At 53.5% G+C, this 15,475-nt stretch overlaps 1 protein-coding gene across 1 annotated transcript in view; it reads right to left on the minus strand.

Annotated features, from left to right (window-relative positions):
• Positions 1-1,057: 1,057 nt before the first annotated feature.
• The window catches only part of TLL2 (tolloid like 2), a 123,695-nt gene continuing 109,277 nt past the window's right edge, over positions 1,058-15,475 (minus strand). Inside the window, exons 16-21 of the mRNA XM_037138915.2 lie at positions 15,150-15,330; positions 13,724-13,849; positions 11,618-11,745; positions 8,402-8,615; positions 5,871-6,121; positions 1,058-4,354 (exon numbers count right to left, since the gene is read on the minus strand). Of these exons, the coding sequence (XP_036994810.2) occupies positions 4,220-4,354; positions 5,871-6,121; positions 8,402-8,615; positions 11,618-11,745; positions 13,724-13,849; positions 15,150-15,330 (1,035 nt within the window). The 3' untranslated portion in view covers positions 1,058-4,219. The remainder of the gene's footprint in view (positions 4,355-5,870; positions 6,122-8,401; positions 8,616-11,617; positions 11,746-13,723; positions 13,850-15,149; positions 15,331-15,475) is intronic.

Raw genomic sequence — 15,475 nt, forward strand, 5'->3', positions numbered from 1 at the left:
TGACTGATGGTCAGGGAGACGCTGCCTGGTACTGGAAATGGGTGCGTAGTTTGAACGAGAAACAAACCTGGTTATGGAAAGCCCCTGACGTCGGGGGGTGTTTTGCCCATGCACTGCCTTACCCTGCTGATGCATCGAGCAGGTGTGCCCTTGCACACCTGGGGCTCATCCTTCAGGTACCGGTGACCACAAAAGGTAGAAAAGCCATAAAACCCTGACACTGTACAGACAGTACAAAACTGGCTTGTGTTGAGTAGTTTGGCATTAATTCTGAGTGTGTTTAAAAACACGTTCCCTTACTAACTACCCTTCCCTGATATGACCCACAAAACTCCGAGCGTACCTAAAATTCTCTTCTTCTGGTCAACCTACAAAGTCTGTTCTCAGTTACATGGAGTCTCTGTCCTTGAGTTCGAAACCATCCTCTGTCTGTCAGGGTCCCCACAGGAAATGAGTGATGTACTCAATTTGCTATATCTAGGGTGGTGGGGCTTGTTAAAAGGACTATTTATAAAAGTCCTGGGGGGGGGCAAATAATGCAGTGCCCCTGGGTTAGGCCAGCAGTGTCCTTACCACCCGGGGACCTGAAGGGGCAAGTGGAAGGAGTGGCTGCCAGAGCCCAGAGAGAAAAGGTCACCTTCTAGGAGCCATGACCTTCGATGTTAATGTCGGCTGTAGTCCTTGGGCACAAAACTGCGGGGAGACGAGTGGAGAGAGGTCCCGAGGGACAAACGGCAGATGACCCCTCATCTACACCCTTGGTTGTAGGAGCAACCAGCTCCACAGTAATCACATCGTCAAACTTCCGGCCTGTTCGGGTCCAAGGGAGGGGGCCACTCTGAAGCCACCTTCGCTGTGCTTGTGACTTTCTGGGTCCCACAGGGAGCTCTGTGCCTGTGTCAGACACTGTGAAGGACCCCCTTTTTCTACGCTCCCCAAGTTCTTGTGGTATTGGAGAAAATCATCAATAGGTTGGAGGGCCAACCTTGCCGCAACGGGTAAGACATACCCAGGACACGTCAATCAATGCACATTCTTTAATGAAACGAGTCTTTCTATACAGAGACATGTCTGCTCCTCTCTGCTTTCTCTTTGAAACTGACAACACCTCATGAAATGGAAAACTACACAAAATAAAGAGTACCGTATATTTATAGGTAACACTCTAAACAGCTTTCCATTTCTTCTTTGTTTTACAGAAAACTCTTAGGCATTTGGGATTCTTTTTTGGGAAGTTCCGTCCATGGAGGAAACTGGAAAGACACCTGCCGGAGCCATGGGAAGAGGTTCCCAAACTGAGCACCGCCGCCAGGACTTATGGGAAACTCCTCAAAGGGGCGGGATCCCTGGCAAGTCCCTGGGCGACCTTGCCAATTAACGAGATTTTACAAACGACTGAACCAGCGTGAGCATTTCACGAGTGACAGGAAACTTCACTTTGGAAGAAAATAAAGCTCCAGGGAACCAATGCACAGACTCGTGTTCTCTGTTGGGAGAAATTCTGCAGGTAGAGTTACTTCCAGACCCTCCCCCTGCCCTGGGGGCCCAGGTGCTGGCTCCCGCTAGCCCAGATTACACTGGCATTGGACCAGGCTGAAGACCAGGGCCATGAATATTTCATCAGGTTGTCAAGGTGATTCTCTGAACTGAAGCCAGTCTTGGAGCTCTGTGACATCCCCAGGGCCCAGCACCCAGTGAAAGGACCAAGCTGGCTGCAGCAATGTCCCCTGGAACCTTCCTCTGAATCCAGGGGTGTGTGGAGGAAGGTCACTGAGAATTTGGAAGAGCCAGGGAAGGGGGCCTGGACCCCTCATCTGAAGGGACTTTTCTGCATGAAGCCAGCCATGCGGACTCTTGCAGAGCCTGCTTTGTGCAGAAGTCCCCTGCGCGGGAGCTTCCGGGGGAGCGATCTGGGCAGCTCCGGCTGAATCGGAGCTTGTCTTTGCTGGGAATACGTCACTCCCAGAAGGCCTCGCTGAAGGATTTCATAAGACTCCCATTGTTTCAAATTGGCCATAGGTTGGTAATTGTTGAAGTTGTGTATTTATGAAAATACCCATATAAAGAGATAAAAATTAGTCCCATTGTTCCGCTGGGGGTTGGGGAGCATTTACTGAGGCAAAGCTGGCTGTATCTGACTCCCTCTCGCTTTCCTAGGGAATTGGTTAATCTTTTTTTGGCCTCTACAGGTTGAAAAAACACAATTTTCGTGTCTTTGGAGAGAAACCCTTAACAGCCACTGTACGTATCCTGATTCCAGTTTTAACTTGGACAGATAAGCTGAGGCAAAAATAAAACCTCACAAAAATATAGAAATCAGGGAAATGGAATCCACCCTCACAGGCAGGTGAGACGGGGATCACGAGATGAGCTGCTCCATTTGCTGAACCGAAGATTCCTGGGGCAGGGTCTGCCCTCTGTCACAACACGAGGATGCAGGCTGAGCCTCCACACCGGGCCCAGGGAGGCCAAGAGAGCGAGCCGGGTAGAGGAGACGAGTGAGCCGCAGGTCCAGGAGGGCCAGCTCTGTACAGCTATGGTCCGTGGGCCGGCCGCTCTCACCCTGCACTGATTTAAGGCTCTGACAGCTGATCCTTCCCATACATACACACATATATATATATACAGACATATATTATCATTCATCATAATAGTTTGATTTTTTTGTTATAAGGAAAAATGTTTCCGTGCATTTTCCACCTTTTTTTTTATTATTCTCTTTTTTTCCTTCTTTTTTACTCCCAGCAATATTTTAGTTAGACATAGTCCTCTGGGGGCATATTCCGATCTTTAAAAAATATAACCTTTAATCTTTTGCAAATACTTTGTTAACATAATGCTCATTCAGCCCAGAGGAGTTCCGGCGCTGGGGAGTTGTCTGCGCTCTCAGTGAAAATTCTCTGGGACTCTGTCCTGTGTCCAACACCCCACGACACAGGACTCACAGCTCTGTAAACAGCATTTAAAGTGATCCTGACATAAATACTCTTTTAAAGCTACATACCACAGCTTTTAGCTCATAATGCCCATAGACGCCTTAATGAAATGCCATTCAAAACTACCTCACTATTTAAAGTTTACCTGGAGGTTCTAAAATTATGTAAACAACATCCTCTACACTTCTCTAGAACAAGTGCCAAGTGTGGTGAGTTCTGATTGCAAGCTGGTGATGAGATGCCAGTCCGTCTGAGCAGTCACCAGTGCAGTCTTTAACCCAATTGGTTACAGGGGTCAGACAAGGTGAACTTGTTCCACAAGGTGTTGATTCTTCCATAAGTTATAATTAACCAGTTTTCAACAGGGTTCACCCGACCAGGGACCTGAGCTGGGCCTTCATGTCTTTGCACATCTTGCAAATGCGGTTTGAACTGGTTGTCAAAGAGTCAAGGTCAACCACAGCCGGCACCTCCACAGCTGGAGGAAGGCAGGTCCTAAGCCCGTGGAATCCCCCAGTGCACAGGTGGAGTCTTCTCCGAGTCGGTGAGCAAAGGAGTATCAAAACGACAAGCCAGGACGTTTTCTCGGCAAGCTGGGGTCCCGCATCAGCAAATATCCTGCTGGACTTCACAGGTGCCTTAACCCTCTGATGCAAATAGGGATACAGGGGGAAAACTAGGGGCAGGGAGAGCCAACAACACAGAGAAAGGCTTGCAGTCTCCTAACTTGGTGACAGCAATTCTCATGCGCATGCTCCCTCCGTATGCCGCTGACTGCAATGTCTGTCTTAGTTCCAATGTCCATATTCTCAGACTTCCTGCTTAGCACGTCCCCGGCCAGGGCTCTGAGAAGCAAACCAGCCAGGGCCCAGCTCTCACCCTCATCACCTAGAGTGGATGGAAGACAGCCTGAGTCTCCAGGACACGGTCACATTACTGGCACCTACGGAAGCACGTCCAGAAATGGAGGGATGACTGACCCAAGGGCTGGCCTTTCGCCCCACAGGAGCGAGTGACAAGGACAATGGGTAATAACAGGCATTGCTTGAATGATCAGTGACTTCAAACCTTAATCTTCTTTAAAAGCCCACAATGGATAATGTCGCAGCTGGAATCAAAGGAACGTCTTCTCTCTTCCTTGTTGGCCAAACTTCATTGAACACACACCTCCAAGACTAGATTTTGAGGTTCTGTTTGAGAAAAATACTGTACACTGTTTTAGGGCAGACTCACAAGGTGCTATTTTTATTTTAAAAAACCCATCTCAGCCAAGAGCATCGATGTTATTTCTTCATGTGCAGGGCGTCCTGGAACTTAGTGCTGATGTACCGGGCCTGGAAGCCTTTCTTGTTGATGGTGTCGTCTGTGTGGAACCGGATCATCAGGGAGTCCCCTGCGGAGTAGATTTCTTCCAGTGGCTGAGGGAAGGGGAAAGGAAGAGCAGGGGCCTTTAAGCCAGGTGGCTGTGGTTGGAGTTTAAGGTAAGGACAAGGCAGAACGTTACCCAAAGACACGGGGTGGGTGATGCGGCCACAAGGCACCCCCGGCACCAGGGACTCTGAAGGGCATCAAAGCAAGCTCGTGTTTGGAGGGAAAGATTGCAAATGCTGCTCCAGAGAGCTCCCAGGGCCCTGCTTTTCCAAAGACAACCCCAGACACCCAGCTCACAAAGAATTTATTCAGTGCACAGAAGGGCCAGGCTCTGGTCTTTTGGACCATATTTCACATAAATGTCACTGAACTTTACAAGGCGGGTGTTAGCTCCATTTTGTGCTTGGGAAAACTTAGACTGAAGTTCACACACTGGGCAGGACCCAGCTCAGGGCTTTCCGATAGCAAAGTGTGTATAAGAATCACCCAGCTCTAGGGGCAGCACTGTGACGAGTCTCCCGGGAGACCTAAAGCAAAAGGCATTTTTAGATGGTGTCCTGCCCAAGGACAAAAGGAGACATGGAGCCACTACCTGTGTCAAAAAGGGTTTGCCAGGAAGTCCATGACTGGGAGCCAGGTTCTGAGGCTGCTGCCCACTAGTTCTAGTGGGACCAAACTGGACTCCCCACAGATTTCACTGCCCTGGACACTCCCAAGTTTTGTTGGCATGTGGACCCCCAGCTGGAAAGATGTCGTCTATCGAAGGCACTGCACTGGTTACGTCACACGCTCTTTTGGGGAGGGTGCTGAAAGATGGAATCATTCAAAGACATATAACCAGTTTGAGGTTCTGATTAGCACAAGGAGCACTAGTGACTCCACATGGATTGGCTGTGCATCCAGCCAATAGCAAAGAAGCTGCATGATGAGCCCTGCAGATGAGAAAAAGACAGGGCTCGGGGCCTGGTGTGGGCAGAAACCGGGGCGGTGCAGGCAGAGTGGGACCAGGACACTGCACTGCTGGCCCAGACTCCTTCAGTGACACCAGCTATTTGGCAGGCCCTGTGGCAGGAGCCGGGGAGGCAGTGAACAAAAAGCAACCTGGCCCAGGAAAGAGGTGATGGTGAAAAATACGATGATGATCTTGAGCATAGTTTTGTCTTTATGGTAAGATGGTGATTCATAATTTTCATAAGCATTTGGTTTTGCTTGGGGAGAGAATTGTAAAGAGATGGGATATATAAGAGTATAATTTAGAAATTTTAAAAGCCTAAAAGCCAAACAAAATTGGTGGTAGGGGGTGCATTTTGCAAAAATAAGAAGCGAGTCCTAAACAAAAAATGCTTTTTAGGGGCTGGCCCTTATGAGTTGGGGGTCAGCCTCCCCCCAGCCTCCTCTCAACTGTTCTCCCAGTTTCCCACTTTGTTCCATAGAGCAGGCCTCCTGGCTGGTGTCTGCAAGTGGCGGGGGAGCCAGGGCTCACACCCAGGTGGGTCCGCCTGCACCTCGCATGCTCTGGGCGATGCCCCTGCGTCCCCGGGGCCCAGCGATGCTGGGACTCACCCCAGAGCCGCAGAAGCGGCCGAGCCGGGGTGCCGTGCTGTCGTAGCCGTCGTAGGCCTCCATGTAGTCATAGCCACAGTCCGCCTCTTCCTCCACTTCAAAGGTCCGGAACACCAGCTCCACACCGTAGCCGTCCTCCGCCACAATCACCCAGTCACAGCGGGCCTGGCTCGGGTAGTTGTTGTCCCCAAACTGGGCATGGGAATAGAGCTCTTTGGTCTGCACTTCGGCCTTCAGCCTGCCCCCGCACTCTGGAGCGGAGAGAGAACCACGATGCTCCCTCAGCACAGAGAACCCACGGACCATCCTCCGTCCCCACTTCCCAGTCTGGGACTTCTTTCCCCACACCCTCTGACAGGCCAGCTTTCTCTGCAAAGTCCTCTCATGCCCCATGGGAGAGGCCAGGCAAGTCTCATCATCATGCCACTTTACAGAGGCCCACGGCTGAGTCTCAGGGCTCACTGCTGGATCCTTACCAGACAAGGCCCCACGTCCCCAGGGTGGGCCAGATAAGGCCTCCAGGGATAGCTGAGCATACTGCTAAACAAACAAAACAAAACAAAACAAAACAAAACAAACCAACAACCTGGCTGCCTGGATCTTGGCCACTTAACTCCCTGGAAATGCTAGAAGCATCTGCCAAGGACTCACATCAGCCCAATCAACTTACTGTAATTCGTAATTTCCGCCAAAAGAGGGCACCAAAAGCACACCAGCACCTCTGGCAAAGTTGACACCTAGGAACCTCTGAATAGACCTGTGGGGTTCCTGCTTGTCGCAGTGATGACCGATAGGCCTGGGCATGTCACTAGTGAGCTGTGCCTCATACTTTGTATTCTGTGTCCTGGTTTCTGGGGTTTTCACTAGAACCGTAACTCTGGCTGGCCTGGGTACTGTGCTATATTGCATCTAGGCCACTAGAGGCCACAGAATACAAATGGATAAATGACAGTGATCAGAGATTACAAAGCACCAGAAACTGGGGCAAATCCCTCACTGTCCGTCCTCATGTGCTCCACGCCCCTGAGGGGTCTGGAGCGCCCCGAGGGTGGCTTCTGCACCATCCTGGCCCAGGTGGCTTAGAATTTCTTCTCGTTGGGAGCTGTCTCTGAGAAATTTCAACCCCCTAGGTGCACATGGCTGTGGACTGGGCACAGAGCAGGGCAGGGTGGCTTCCCTCCCTCCTGCCAGGTCGCCTCTCCACCCTCAGGAGGCAGACCTCCGGGCTGCTGTGGGTGGGCCCCTTGCCCTCTGCCTCCCGTTGGGCCCAGCCATGGGGAGCACCAGCAGCTCAGCGGAGGGAGCAGAGACAGGTCAGAGGTCAGGTCCCGGGCTCCTTCCCTGCGGGTGGTCAAGGCCGTGTCCTCCAACTAAAGGTCACAGCTCCTGTCCAGGGGTCCTTTGCTTGCCCCCTTCTGTCCCCAGGTTCCAGAAACTACTCTCTCACCCAGGCCTGGGGGTAGTAACAGCCCTACAGTTCCTAGCCCTGGTGGCTCTGCTGTCCTTTTCAGGGGTCCCCCATCCCTGCCCACCTCTTTGCCAACAGTCCCTTATTAAAGTTTCCCCAAATAACAACTCTATCTGAGCACACCCCCATTTCCTGCCAGGACCCTGACCCGCTCAGGCACCTCTGTTCTCTCTGTAGGGACAAGAGAGTAAAGTAGTGACTGGTCAGTGGCTTTTAAATTTCCCCCTGGGAAGCCAGAGCCCGTTAGGGAGCTGAGAGGGTGCAGACATGAAGTGTTTTCTGCTAGGCAAGGACGGCTGGACTGCCTGCGGGCGCGGTCATTGTTTTGTTTTACCTGGTTCATATTTTCTGGCTCTGAAAAAGCAAAAGCTGAAGAGAAGGGCTGTTACAGGGACCAGAGGACCTCACAGGGTCCCTGGGCCATGCTCTCAGCCTCTGAGGGGGTTGCCAGCAGCCACCGCTTGGCCGAAGGGTCACCATCTAATGCCAGAATCAAAGGGTCCAAGTTGCTTCCAGGGGTTCCAGTCTCAGGTAGTAACATTTAATGGCTCAAGAGCAGAGCCAATTTCTCACTGATATTCTTCTGTTTAACAAAGCAGACGTGTCAGATAATAATAAGCTTCTGTATTTCCTCCAAAGAACCGAATAAAGCTACTTATGTTTTAAGTGAAGGACAAATAAGGGGGAACAGACATGGTTTTCATTTTCTGGAACTTGTCCTCAGAAGGGGCTGCTCTCCAGCACTCAGCTCCCAGACGTTTGGATTTCACAGGCCAGCGAAAGTATAAATAAATTTTTAAAAGAATGGACGGTGGGGAGGAAGGAGGGGAGGAGATGCGTCACCAACGAGATGTTGTCCGCTTTAACATCGTCAGTTGAAGACTTTAAAAGAAAACAACCCTTTCCCCTACTGCTACCCGTGTTTCATTTAAGAGGGACATGTGATCGCACCCACCTCACTCCCCTCCACACAATCAGGATAAAAGGCAGTCCCTTCCCAGCCTTTATCCCCCTACCCCCCGCCACGGTCTGTCTCCAGGCCCCAGGGCCAGGGCTCACGCACCTGTGCTGTGCTCCGCCTGGAAGCCTTTCCTCTGCACCGAGGCGTCTGAGTAAAACCTAAGGAACAGGCTGCTGCCCGAAGCCACCACGGGGTCCGGCTTCCTGCTGCCGCAGAAGCGGCCGAGGACGGGCGCCAGGCTGTCGGGGCCGTCATACACTTCCAGGTGGTCGTAGGCGCATTCCTGGTGCTGCTCGATCTCAAACTCGTTAAACGTCTGGAGGTGGAAAATCACAAAGTGAGGCAAGGGCCTGGTGTCCAGCCAGGGTGGGGGCCGCCTCCCCAGGGTGGGAGAGGATGGGGTGAGGCAGGACACACGTCCGCCCAGCCAGCTGCACAGGGGGCGTGGAGCCACGGTGACCATGGTGATGTCTGTAGACAGGGCCTGGACTTGGCTCCTCTTTTGGTCTCCAAAACAACCCTGGGAAGTGACTGCATGAGCTGCCACTCCTGTGAGCACTTGCAGACGAGACGGCGGTCCGGGCGGTTTAAACGCCTGTTGGCATCTGCACTCCTTCCCTCGAGTCGCACAGCCCCTTCGCCATTTGGCAAGGCCAGCAGTGACCAAGGGCCCACGGCGGGGCAGGAGCAGCTGCAAGTGCTTCACAACTACTAATCCTCACCACTCTGTGATGTGTCTACCATTCCAAACCCCACTTTACAGTCAGGGAAACTGAGGCACGGAGTTGCCTGACAACTTGCCCAAGGTCCCCCCTGATGGAGCTCGGTTGTGACCAGGAGGTCTGGCCCCAGAGCCCGTGCCCTTAACCACTGCGCTGTGCGGCCCTTCGGCACAAGGGTGGGCACGAGGCTTTATGAAGAACATGCTGCCCGAGTTGTCATCCTCATGGTGGCTGACATCAGCCCAACAGTTTTTCTCCATGAGAGCCATGAGTTTTCTCACTTAGTTCTGATGATGCTGGAAGGGAAGAGCTATTATTAAATCCAGCGGGTAGAGAGGGAAACCAAGTCTTAGAGAGGTTAATGGCTTGCTCAAGCTTACACAGCTAGAGGAGGGGGTTGGACTTGACCTTCAACCAGCCCAACTCCAGCCTACACTTCTACTACCAGCCTATACTGCCTCCCTCCTCCCTGTCTCCCTCCAAGACTGTCCCCTGAGGCAGCTGGGGAGCCCCACAATTCCAGGTCAGATACCAGGCTCTGCAGATCAAAGTGTAGGGCTTCCCAGGTGCTGGGCAGATGACCAACTGATGGTCTACTTGCGGTTGTGAGGGACATGGGAGAGGTGAGAGGAGACAGAGTTTAATAAAGATTTGGATCAAAAGACAGAGTTGGGAGAGAGGACATTAGTTGGGGATGGGGTCTCAATTCACAAGAAGGGGGTTGGGGTGGCAGGGCAGGGCAGGTGGGGAGGGGACCAAAGGAATGACAAAATGCTTGCAGTGGGCAAAGTGCTTTACATCTTTAAGAAAGGGGGTGGGGCCAGGGAGGGGGGTAGGGACAGTGGGCAGGAGCAGGACTGGGAACCAGTGGCACCAGGGAGCGTGCTGAATGGGAAGGGAGGCCATGAGCCAGAGAGGCAGGGGGCCCCCAAAGGCCCATGGGACGCAACATGCACCATGTCCCAATGCAACATGACACCAGCTATTCAGAAGTAGGCAGCAAAAGAAAAAAAAAAAAAGGCATGATCAAGAAAGCCACCATCCACTTCCCAAGGGAGTTAGTTAAAAAAAAAAAAAAAGCTAGCACATATATGTATGAACCTCGGGTAAATTTGAGGTCTGGCCCAACTGTGACCACTGTGGCCGGTCAGTTCAGTTCCTTAGTACCTCAAGGAACAGGAAGAGGTGTTTGTGGCAACTCGGTCTTGTGGCCCTTCGACAAGAAGCTCCACGTCCAGTTGTGCAGATTCCTAACCTCAGGGGATGCCAGGCCCCCTCCCCACAGTCGCCAAATATTTACATTGCCATTATGAACATTTTCCAGCAGATGGCAGTCTTGGGGAAGGAGTGCCTTTCTCTAAGGCGCCTTCTGTAATTCCCCTTCACCCAGAAGCAAGGCTGTTCTGAACCACTCAGGGCAGCAGCACCGGAAAGCATTTCCCACATGGCAGCCATGCACATGAGGTGCCCACTGTGAGCACCCTGTGGTCAGGATCCCTGCCTTCTCTGCCCCTCGATGCCCCAGGCCTGGCAGAGAGACACCAGCACCCACACTCTAGCCTGGGTGCCCCCTCAGCCGCCTGTGCTCACTGCTCCTGCCAATCAACACCGCAAGCCCTGGGCCATGTCTACTCATCATCACGTTGTCCTTTGCTCCCTTCCATTCGCCTTTCATTACCGTCCATAATTCAGAGCGACATCCACATGCCTTCTGAAGAGCTTACTCATCCCCAGAGTCTGAACAACCCATTCAAAACTGTTTGTCTCCCGTTCAGCGACTACTCAGCTGGCCAGAGAGTTCATTTTACGCTCCAGGACCTGGGACTCTCTGGGGGACTGAGAGAGCGACGTGTGGAAAGACTCATCTGTCTTTGAAATAACCGAGCGTGGTGTACAGACCACAGACTTACGCTGGGATGGGACTTTAAAGAAAGGCTTGGGAGATACATATTTTTTAACTCAAGAGGAAATTGGCATAAATAACTTAATTTGCTATCTTTAATTAAAATACTGTAAGTCATAGAGGAGCAGGAACAACTAGGGTCCCTTTGAGAAGTTTGGACAGGAACAAGGCCATACGTACATTTGTTTTCCCAGGAATGTACCCCATGATTGCACGTGCACAGAACACGTCTGGGGACTCACCCCAAATATTCGGAGGGGTCCATTCTAGAGCGCACAAGGCACTAGAGACCTGATTTTCATTTTCCAGCCCTCCATACTGATAACTTTTTAAAATCTTGATAATGTACTGGTTTGTGAAAAAATTAAAGCAGGAAACAGTGAAATCTCAAACCGCACCATGTGGCAGGTTCTGCCTTGTTCTGGCCCCACCAGGAACAGGTGCTACTTACAGAGCTTTTGTCACCTGCCACCCCGGGCTGAGGGCTTCCCGTGCACCCTCCATTCATCAGCTCATCGGCTCATCGGCCCCGGGGGCAGGTTTCACTAGCAGCTCCATTCTCCAGATCGAGAAACTGAGACTGAGAACCCTTTCATAACTTCCCCAAGTCTCAGAGCTGAGAACCGGAAGAGCAGAGACTCACACCCACACCCTCTCTGTCCCTGTGGTCCATTAACTATGAAAATGACTCACAAGTTTCACCCTGTGGCCTGCGGTTGAAGAGACGCTCCAGGTGCACTCCCGCCGGCTGGGGTACTTGTCGGGCCAGTTGGGGCTGGCCAGGGTCCCCTCCGCACTGCTGATCTTGTGCGCACAGCCAGCTGGGGGTGTCGGGGATGCATATGGAGAGAGAAGTAATTCACTCGGAGGCACATATGAGGCTTTCTAAGAAGTCATCTGCCCCTCGCCCTGTTGGTCCCACGGTTGATGGGCAGTGCGGGAGCGGCGGTCAGTCCGAATCCAGTGTTGCCTGGCTTAGAGATGTGGTGGTTTATTGGACTTTGCCACCTTCCTGGCAGTGGTTCAGGAGCCAGGTCAGCTTTCTGTTACTGTCCACGTCATGGTTATCGATGGAAATATGGTGAAGGGAATGGTTTGGAGCATGGGCCCTGGGGTCACATGGGCCCTGGTTCTGCCCCCTTCGAGCTGTGGGACTTGGGGTGCTTTTCTCAGTCTCGACGTCCTGCTTTGTAACAGGGCTGCCAGTCTCAGAGGGAGATTATGTGGAGTAAATGGGACAACGCTCGGAAAAGGCTGGGCGAGCGCTAACCAAGACCTTCCCTGCCAGGCCTTCACCTCTGCACTACTTTCTCAGTCTGTCCGAGCGGTGTCCTGTGGAGGCCACAGACGCTGCCCTGGTCACAGCGCCGTTAGCAGAGAGTGGCCCACGGCCGGCCCACTGAGCGGCATTTTGGCCTGTAGTTAGAATGTGCCGCCCTCCATGCCGGGCACTGTGCTAAGCATTCAGAATGCATCCTCTCGTTTTATCTTTCCCCGTTGCCAAATGAGAAAAATGAACATTTAGAGTGGATAAGGGACCGGCGAGTCATGGGTGGAGCCAGGACTTGAACCTGGGCTTGCCTTTGCCGTGACTAGGACACGGACAGAGCAGAGGAGGTGGGCTTCGTGCCACTGTGGTTTCAGGCTGAGGTGGCTGGAAGGGGCGAGGTGAGGAGGGGGAGTGGTGGCAGGTGAGGTGGCTGCAAGGAGGTCCTGCTGCTCACTGGCCCGCGCCCTGGGGACAGGTGCCCACAAGGGCAGGGGCTCGGCTCCCGGGGCATTTACTCCGGCCCCCCCTGCCCACTCTGGGGACACACAGGAAGGCAGCCACTGCTCAGCGGGCAGGACCTTCGTGGAGTTTATAACCCTCTTGGCCTCATGTGGCCTCACACCACACGAGGCAAGCGCTGTTCTGGCCCAGGCCCACCTCACAGGGGCTTGCCAGTGATTTTTTAAATCCCAGAATAACAGTTCCTTCCTAGTTCTTCCCACCTGCCTCCCAGCCCAATCCGTGACCGCCCCTGTCTGTGTCACAGGGCCGGGCTCGGAAGGGGGCTGCATCCTGCTTCTAAGGACATCTTAGCTCATCCTCTAACAGTCTAGGAAGGCCCTGACCAGACCGTGAGCCCAGCCAAGCCTCCTGACTCTGAAATGTTTCTCTCTCACCCTCACATCCTCTGCAGGCCTTTGTAGTCGGGGCCAAGGCACGGAGGCCTGTGTGTTTATCAGAGATGTTCGAACTCCCTTTGCGGGGTGGAGCAAAAACAGAGCAAGGCCTTTCCCAGAATGACTGGACTGGCAAAGCCATCTGGCCCTGAAGAACTCCCAGTAGTGAGTGGAGCAGAGAGCAAAGCTTTCCCAATCCTACTTTATTATTGGACCCACATATGAAAAATAATATTATGACGTAGATGGTTGATATTTATCAACATTTCAAGTGCTCGATATGGGCCAGACTGTCTGAAATAGTTTCTAGGCATTCTCTCATTTAATCCTCAGAAAAACTTTAAGAAGGGGGTATGTTTAGTCTCTTTAAACAGAAGAGGAAACTAAGGCTCAGAGAGGTTAAATAACTTGTCTGAAGCCACACAGTTATTAAGTAGAAGAGCCAGGATTTAAATGAGGGCTTAGCCACTGTGCCATAATAATGCTGTGCCCCCAGAAGGGGCGCGCTGCCCTGGGGGAAGGGCAGGTGCTGAACCTCGGGGAGGACAGGGAGGGCCGCCCGCTCTCACTCTGACAGCTGCCGCCACTGCAGGCAGCGGCTTGGCCCCCCAGCCCCACCGCGCTCAGCCTCACCCTCTTTACAATCGTGTCCGTTCTCATGCAGCCGGTAGCCATTCCGGCACCGGCACAGGTAGCTCCCGAACGTGTTCACGCACTCGTGCTGGCACCAGCCGTTGTCCTTGGCACACTCGTCCTTGTCTGGGGAGACCAACAGACTCTCCTGAGGGGAGCCGCCCACTCAGGTGGCCTCCCTCCACTCAGAACTCTACTCGGAGGTGGCCTCCCTGATTACCGGGGGAGGCAGGGGGTGGCGTTGGTGGGGTTACAGGGCCCTGGTCCACAGTGGACCCCCCATGCTCCTAGAGCACTTCAGCATATACATTCTCCTCCCCCGCTCCCTACCGAAAACAAGGAGCTCCTTCAAGGATAGGCCAATATTAATAATAACGGTAACAATAACAACAATCACTAGCATGTACTGAGTATTTACTATGTACGGGCACCGACCCAAGCACTTCCATCCATTGTCTAAGTTCATTCTCACACGCCCTTAGGAGGAAGGCACCTGTGCCCCCATTTAACACATAAGGAGACTGAGGCTGAGAGTGCCCGCGTCCCCCAAGGTCGCTCAGTGAGCAAGTGGCTCACAGTCCACGACCCCACACCACCGCCTCTCGGTGGGTGGGTAAGTGGGGGCCACAGGCCAGGTGGCCGAGTGCGAGCCCTGCTCCACCGGCTGCAGCCACTGTGGCCTTGGGCCTCAATTGCCTCACCTTTAAAGTGGAGTCAATAAGGCTTCCTTGCCTCACAGGGCTGTTGAGAGGAGGACCTGAATTAGTACAGGGAAAGCCCTTAGAACGGCATCCAGCTCAGAAGTGTTAGCTCGCACTCACTTCTTACTATGTATGAACTCAAGCGTTAGCAGGTGTTACTGCCACGGGTCTTACAGCTCAAGCCCAGGCCGTGCGCAGCCCTCTCCAGAGCCGGCTGCTTCCTGCAATAACAGGCCAACCTCCCTCCCCAGCACCCACACCCCCACCCACCAGGGTAACTGCAGGGGTCCAGCCGTTTCCCACCCTCTGTGCCGTCTGCCCACTGCAGGCCATAGACCACAGAACACTTTAAGTTTTACTTCTAGCCTCTGGCTTCCCAAGGACGACTCAGAATCTAGGACAACACTTGGAGGATAGATGGAGGTCACGGAGCCGGGAAGCACGGCACCAGCGCCAGGAAGAGCAGGGGGGTCCCCCCCCCGCCCCCCAGAACCCGCAGAGGACGCAGCCCCGCCCACACCCTGGTCCCGGCTTCTGGCCTCCAGAACCGGGAGAACGGGAGAACGTATTTCTTCTGTTCTATGCTCCCCAGTTGGTGGGTGTTTGTTATGGAGATACTGTGCGGCAGGGGCATTGGGCAGAGAGGGGTGGCCGGAGCCCCAGAGGCCAGGAGTGGGCACAGCTGTGCGGCCCTCAGCACTGCGGCCACGCCTCGAACCCCACACCTGAGAAGAAGTGGGCCCGGAAGCCGCGTTTGGAGACCGTGTTGTCCGACTTGAACTCCACGCGCATATTGTTGCTCTGTGAGGTGACGACCTCGGGGGTCTCGGAGCCGCAGAACCTGCCGTGCAGCCTGGCATCTGGGGACAGGCCACTGCGCACCTCCACGAAGTCGTACTTACAGACCTGCAAGGGAGCGAGTTGGGAGCTGCCTGGGCCCCCACGTTCCCGCCCTGACCCCCAGCGCTGCAGGGTCGCCTTCCTGAGCACTGCACCCTGTCAGCTGGCCAGACCAGCTCAGCCAGGGGCAGCAGGAGGGTCCTCTAGATTC

This window comes from Artibeus jamaicensis, unplaced genomic scaffold (genome assembly GCF_021234435.1).
Source record: "Artibeus jamaicensis isolate MK-2021 breed Jamaican fruit bat unplaced genomic scaffold, CSHL_Jam_final contig_252, whole genome shotgun sequence".
In the NCBI taxonomy this organism is placed as follows: domain Eukaryota; kingdom Metazoa; phylum Chordata; class Mammalia; order Chiroptera; family Phyllostomidae; genus Artibeus; species Artibeus jamaicensis.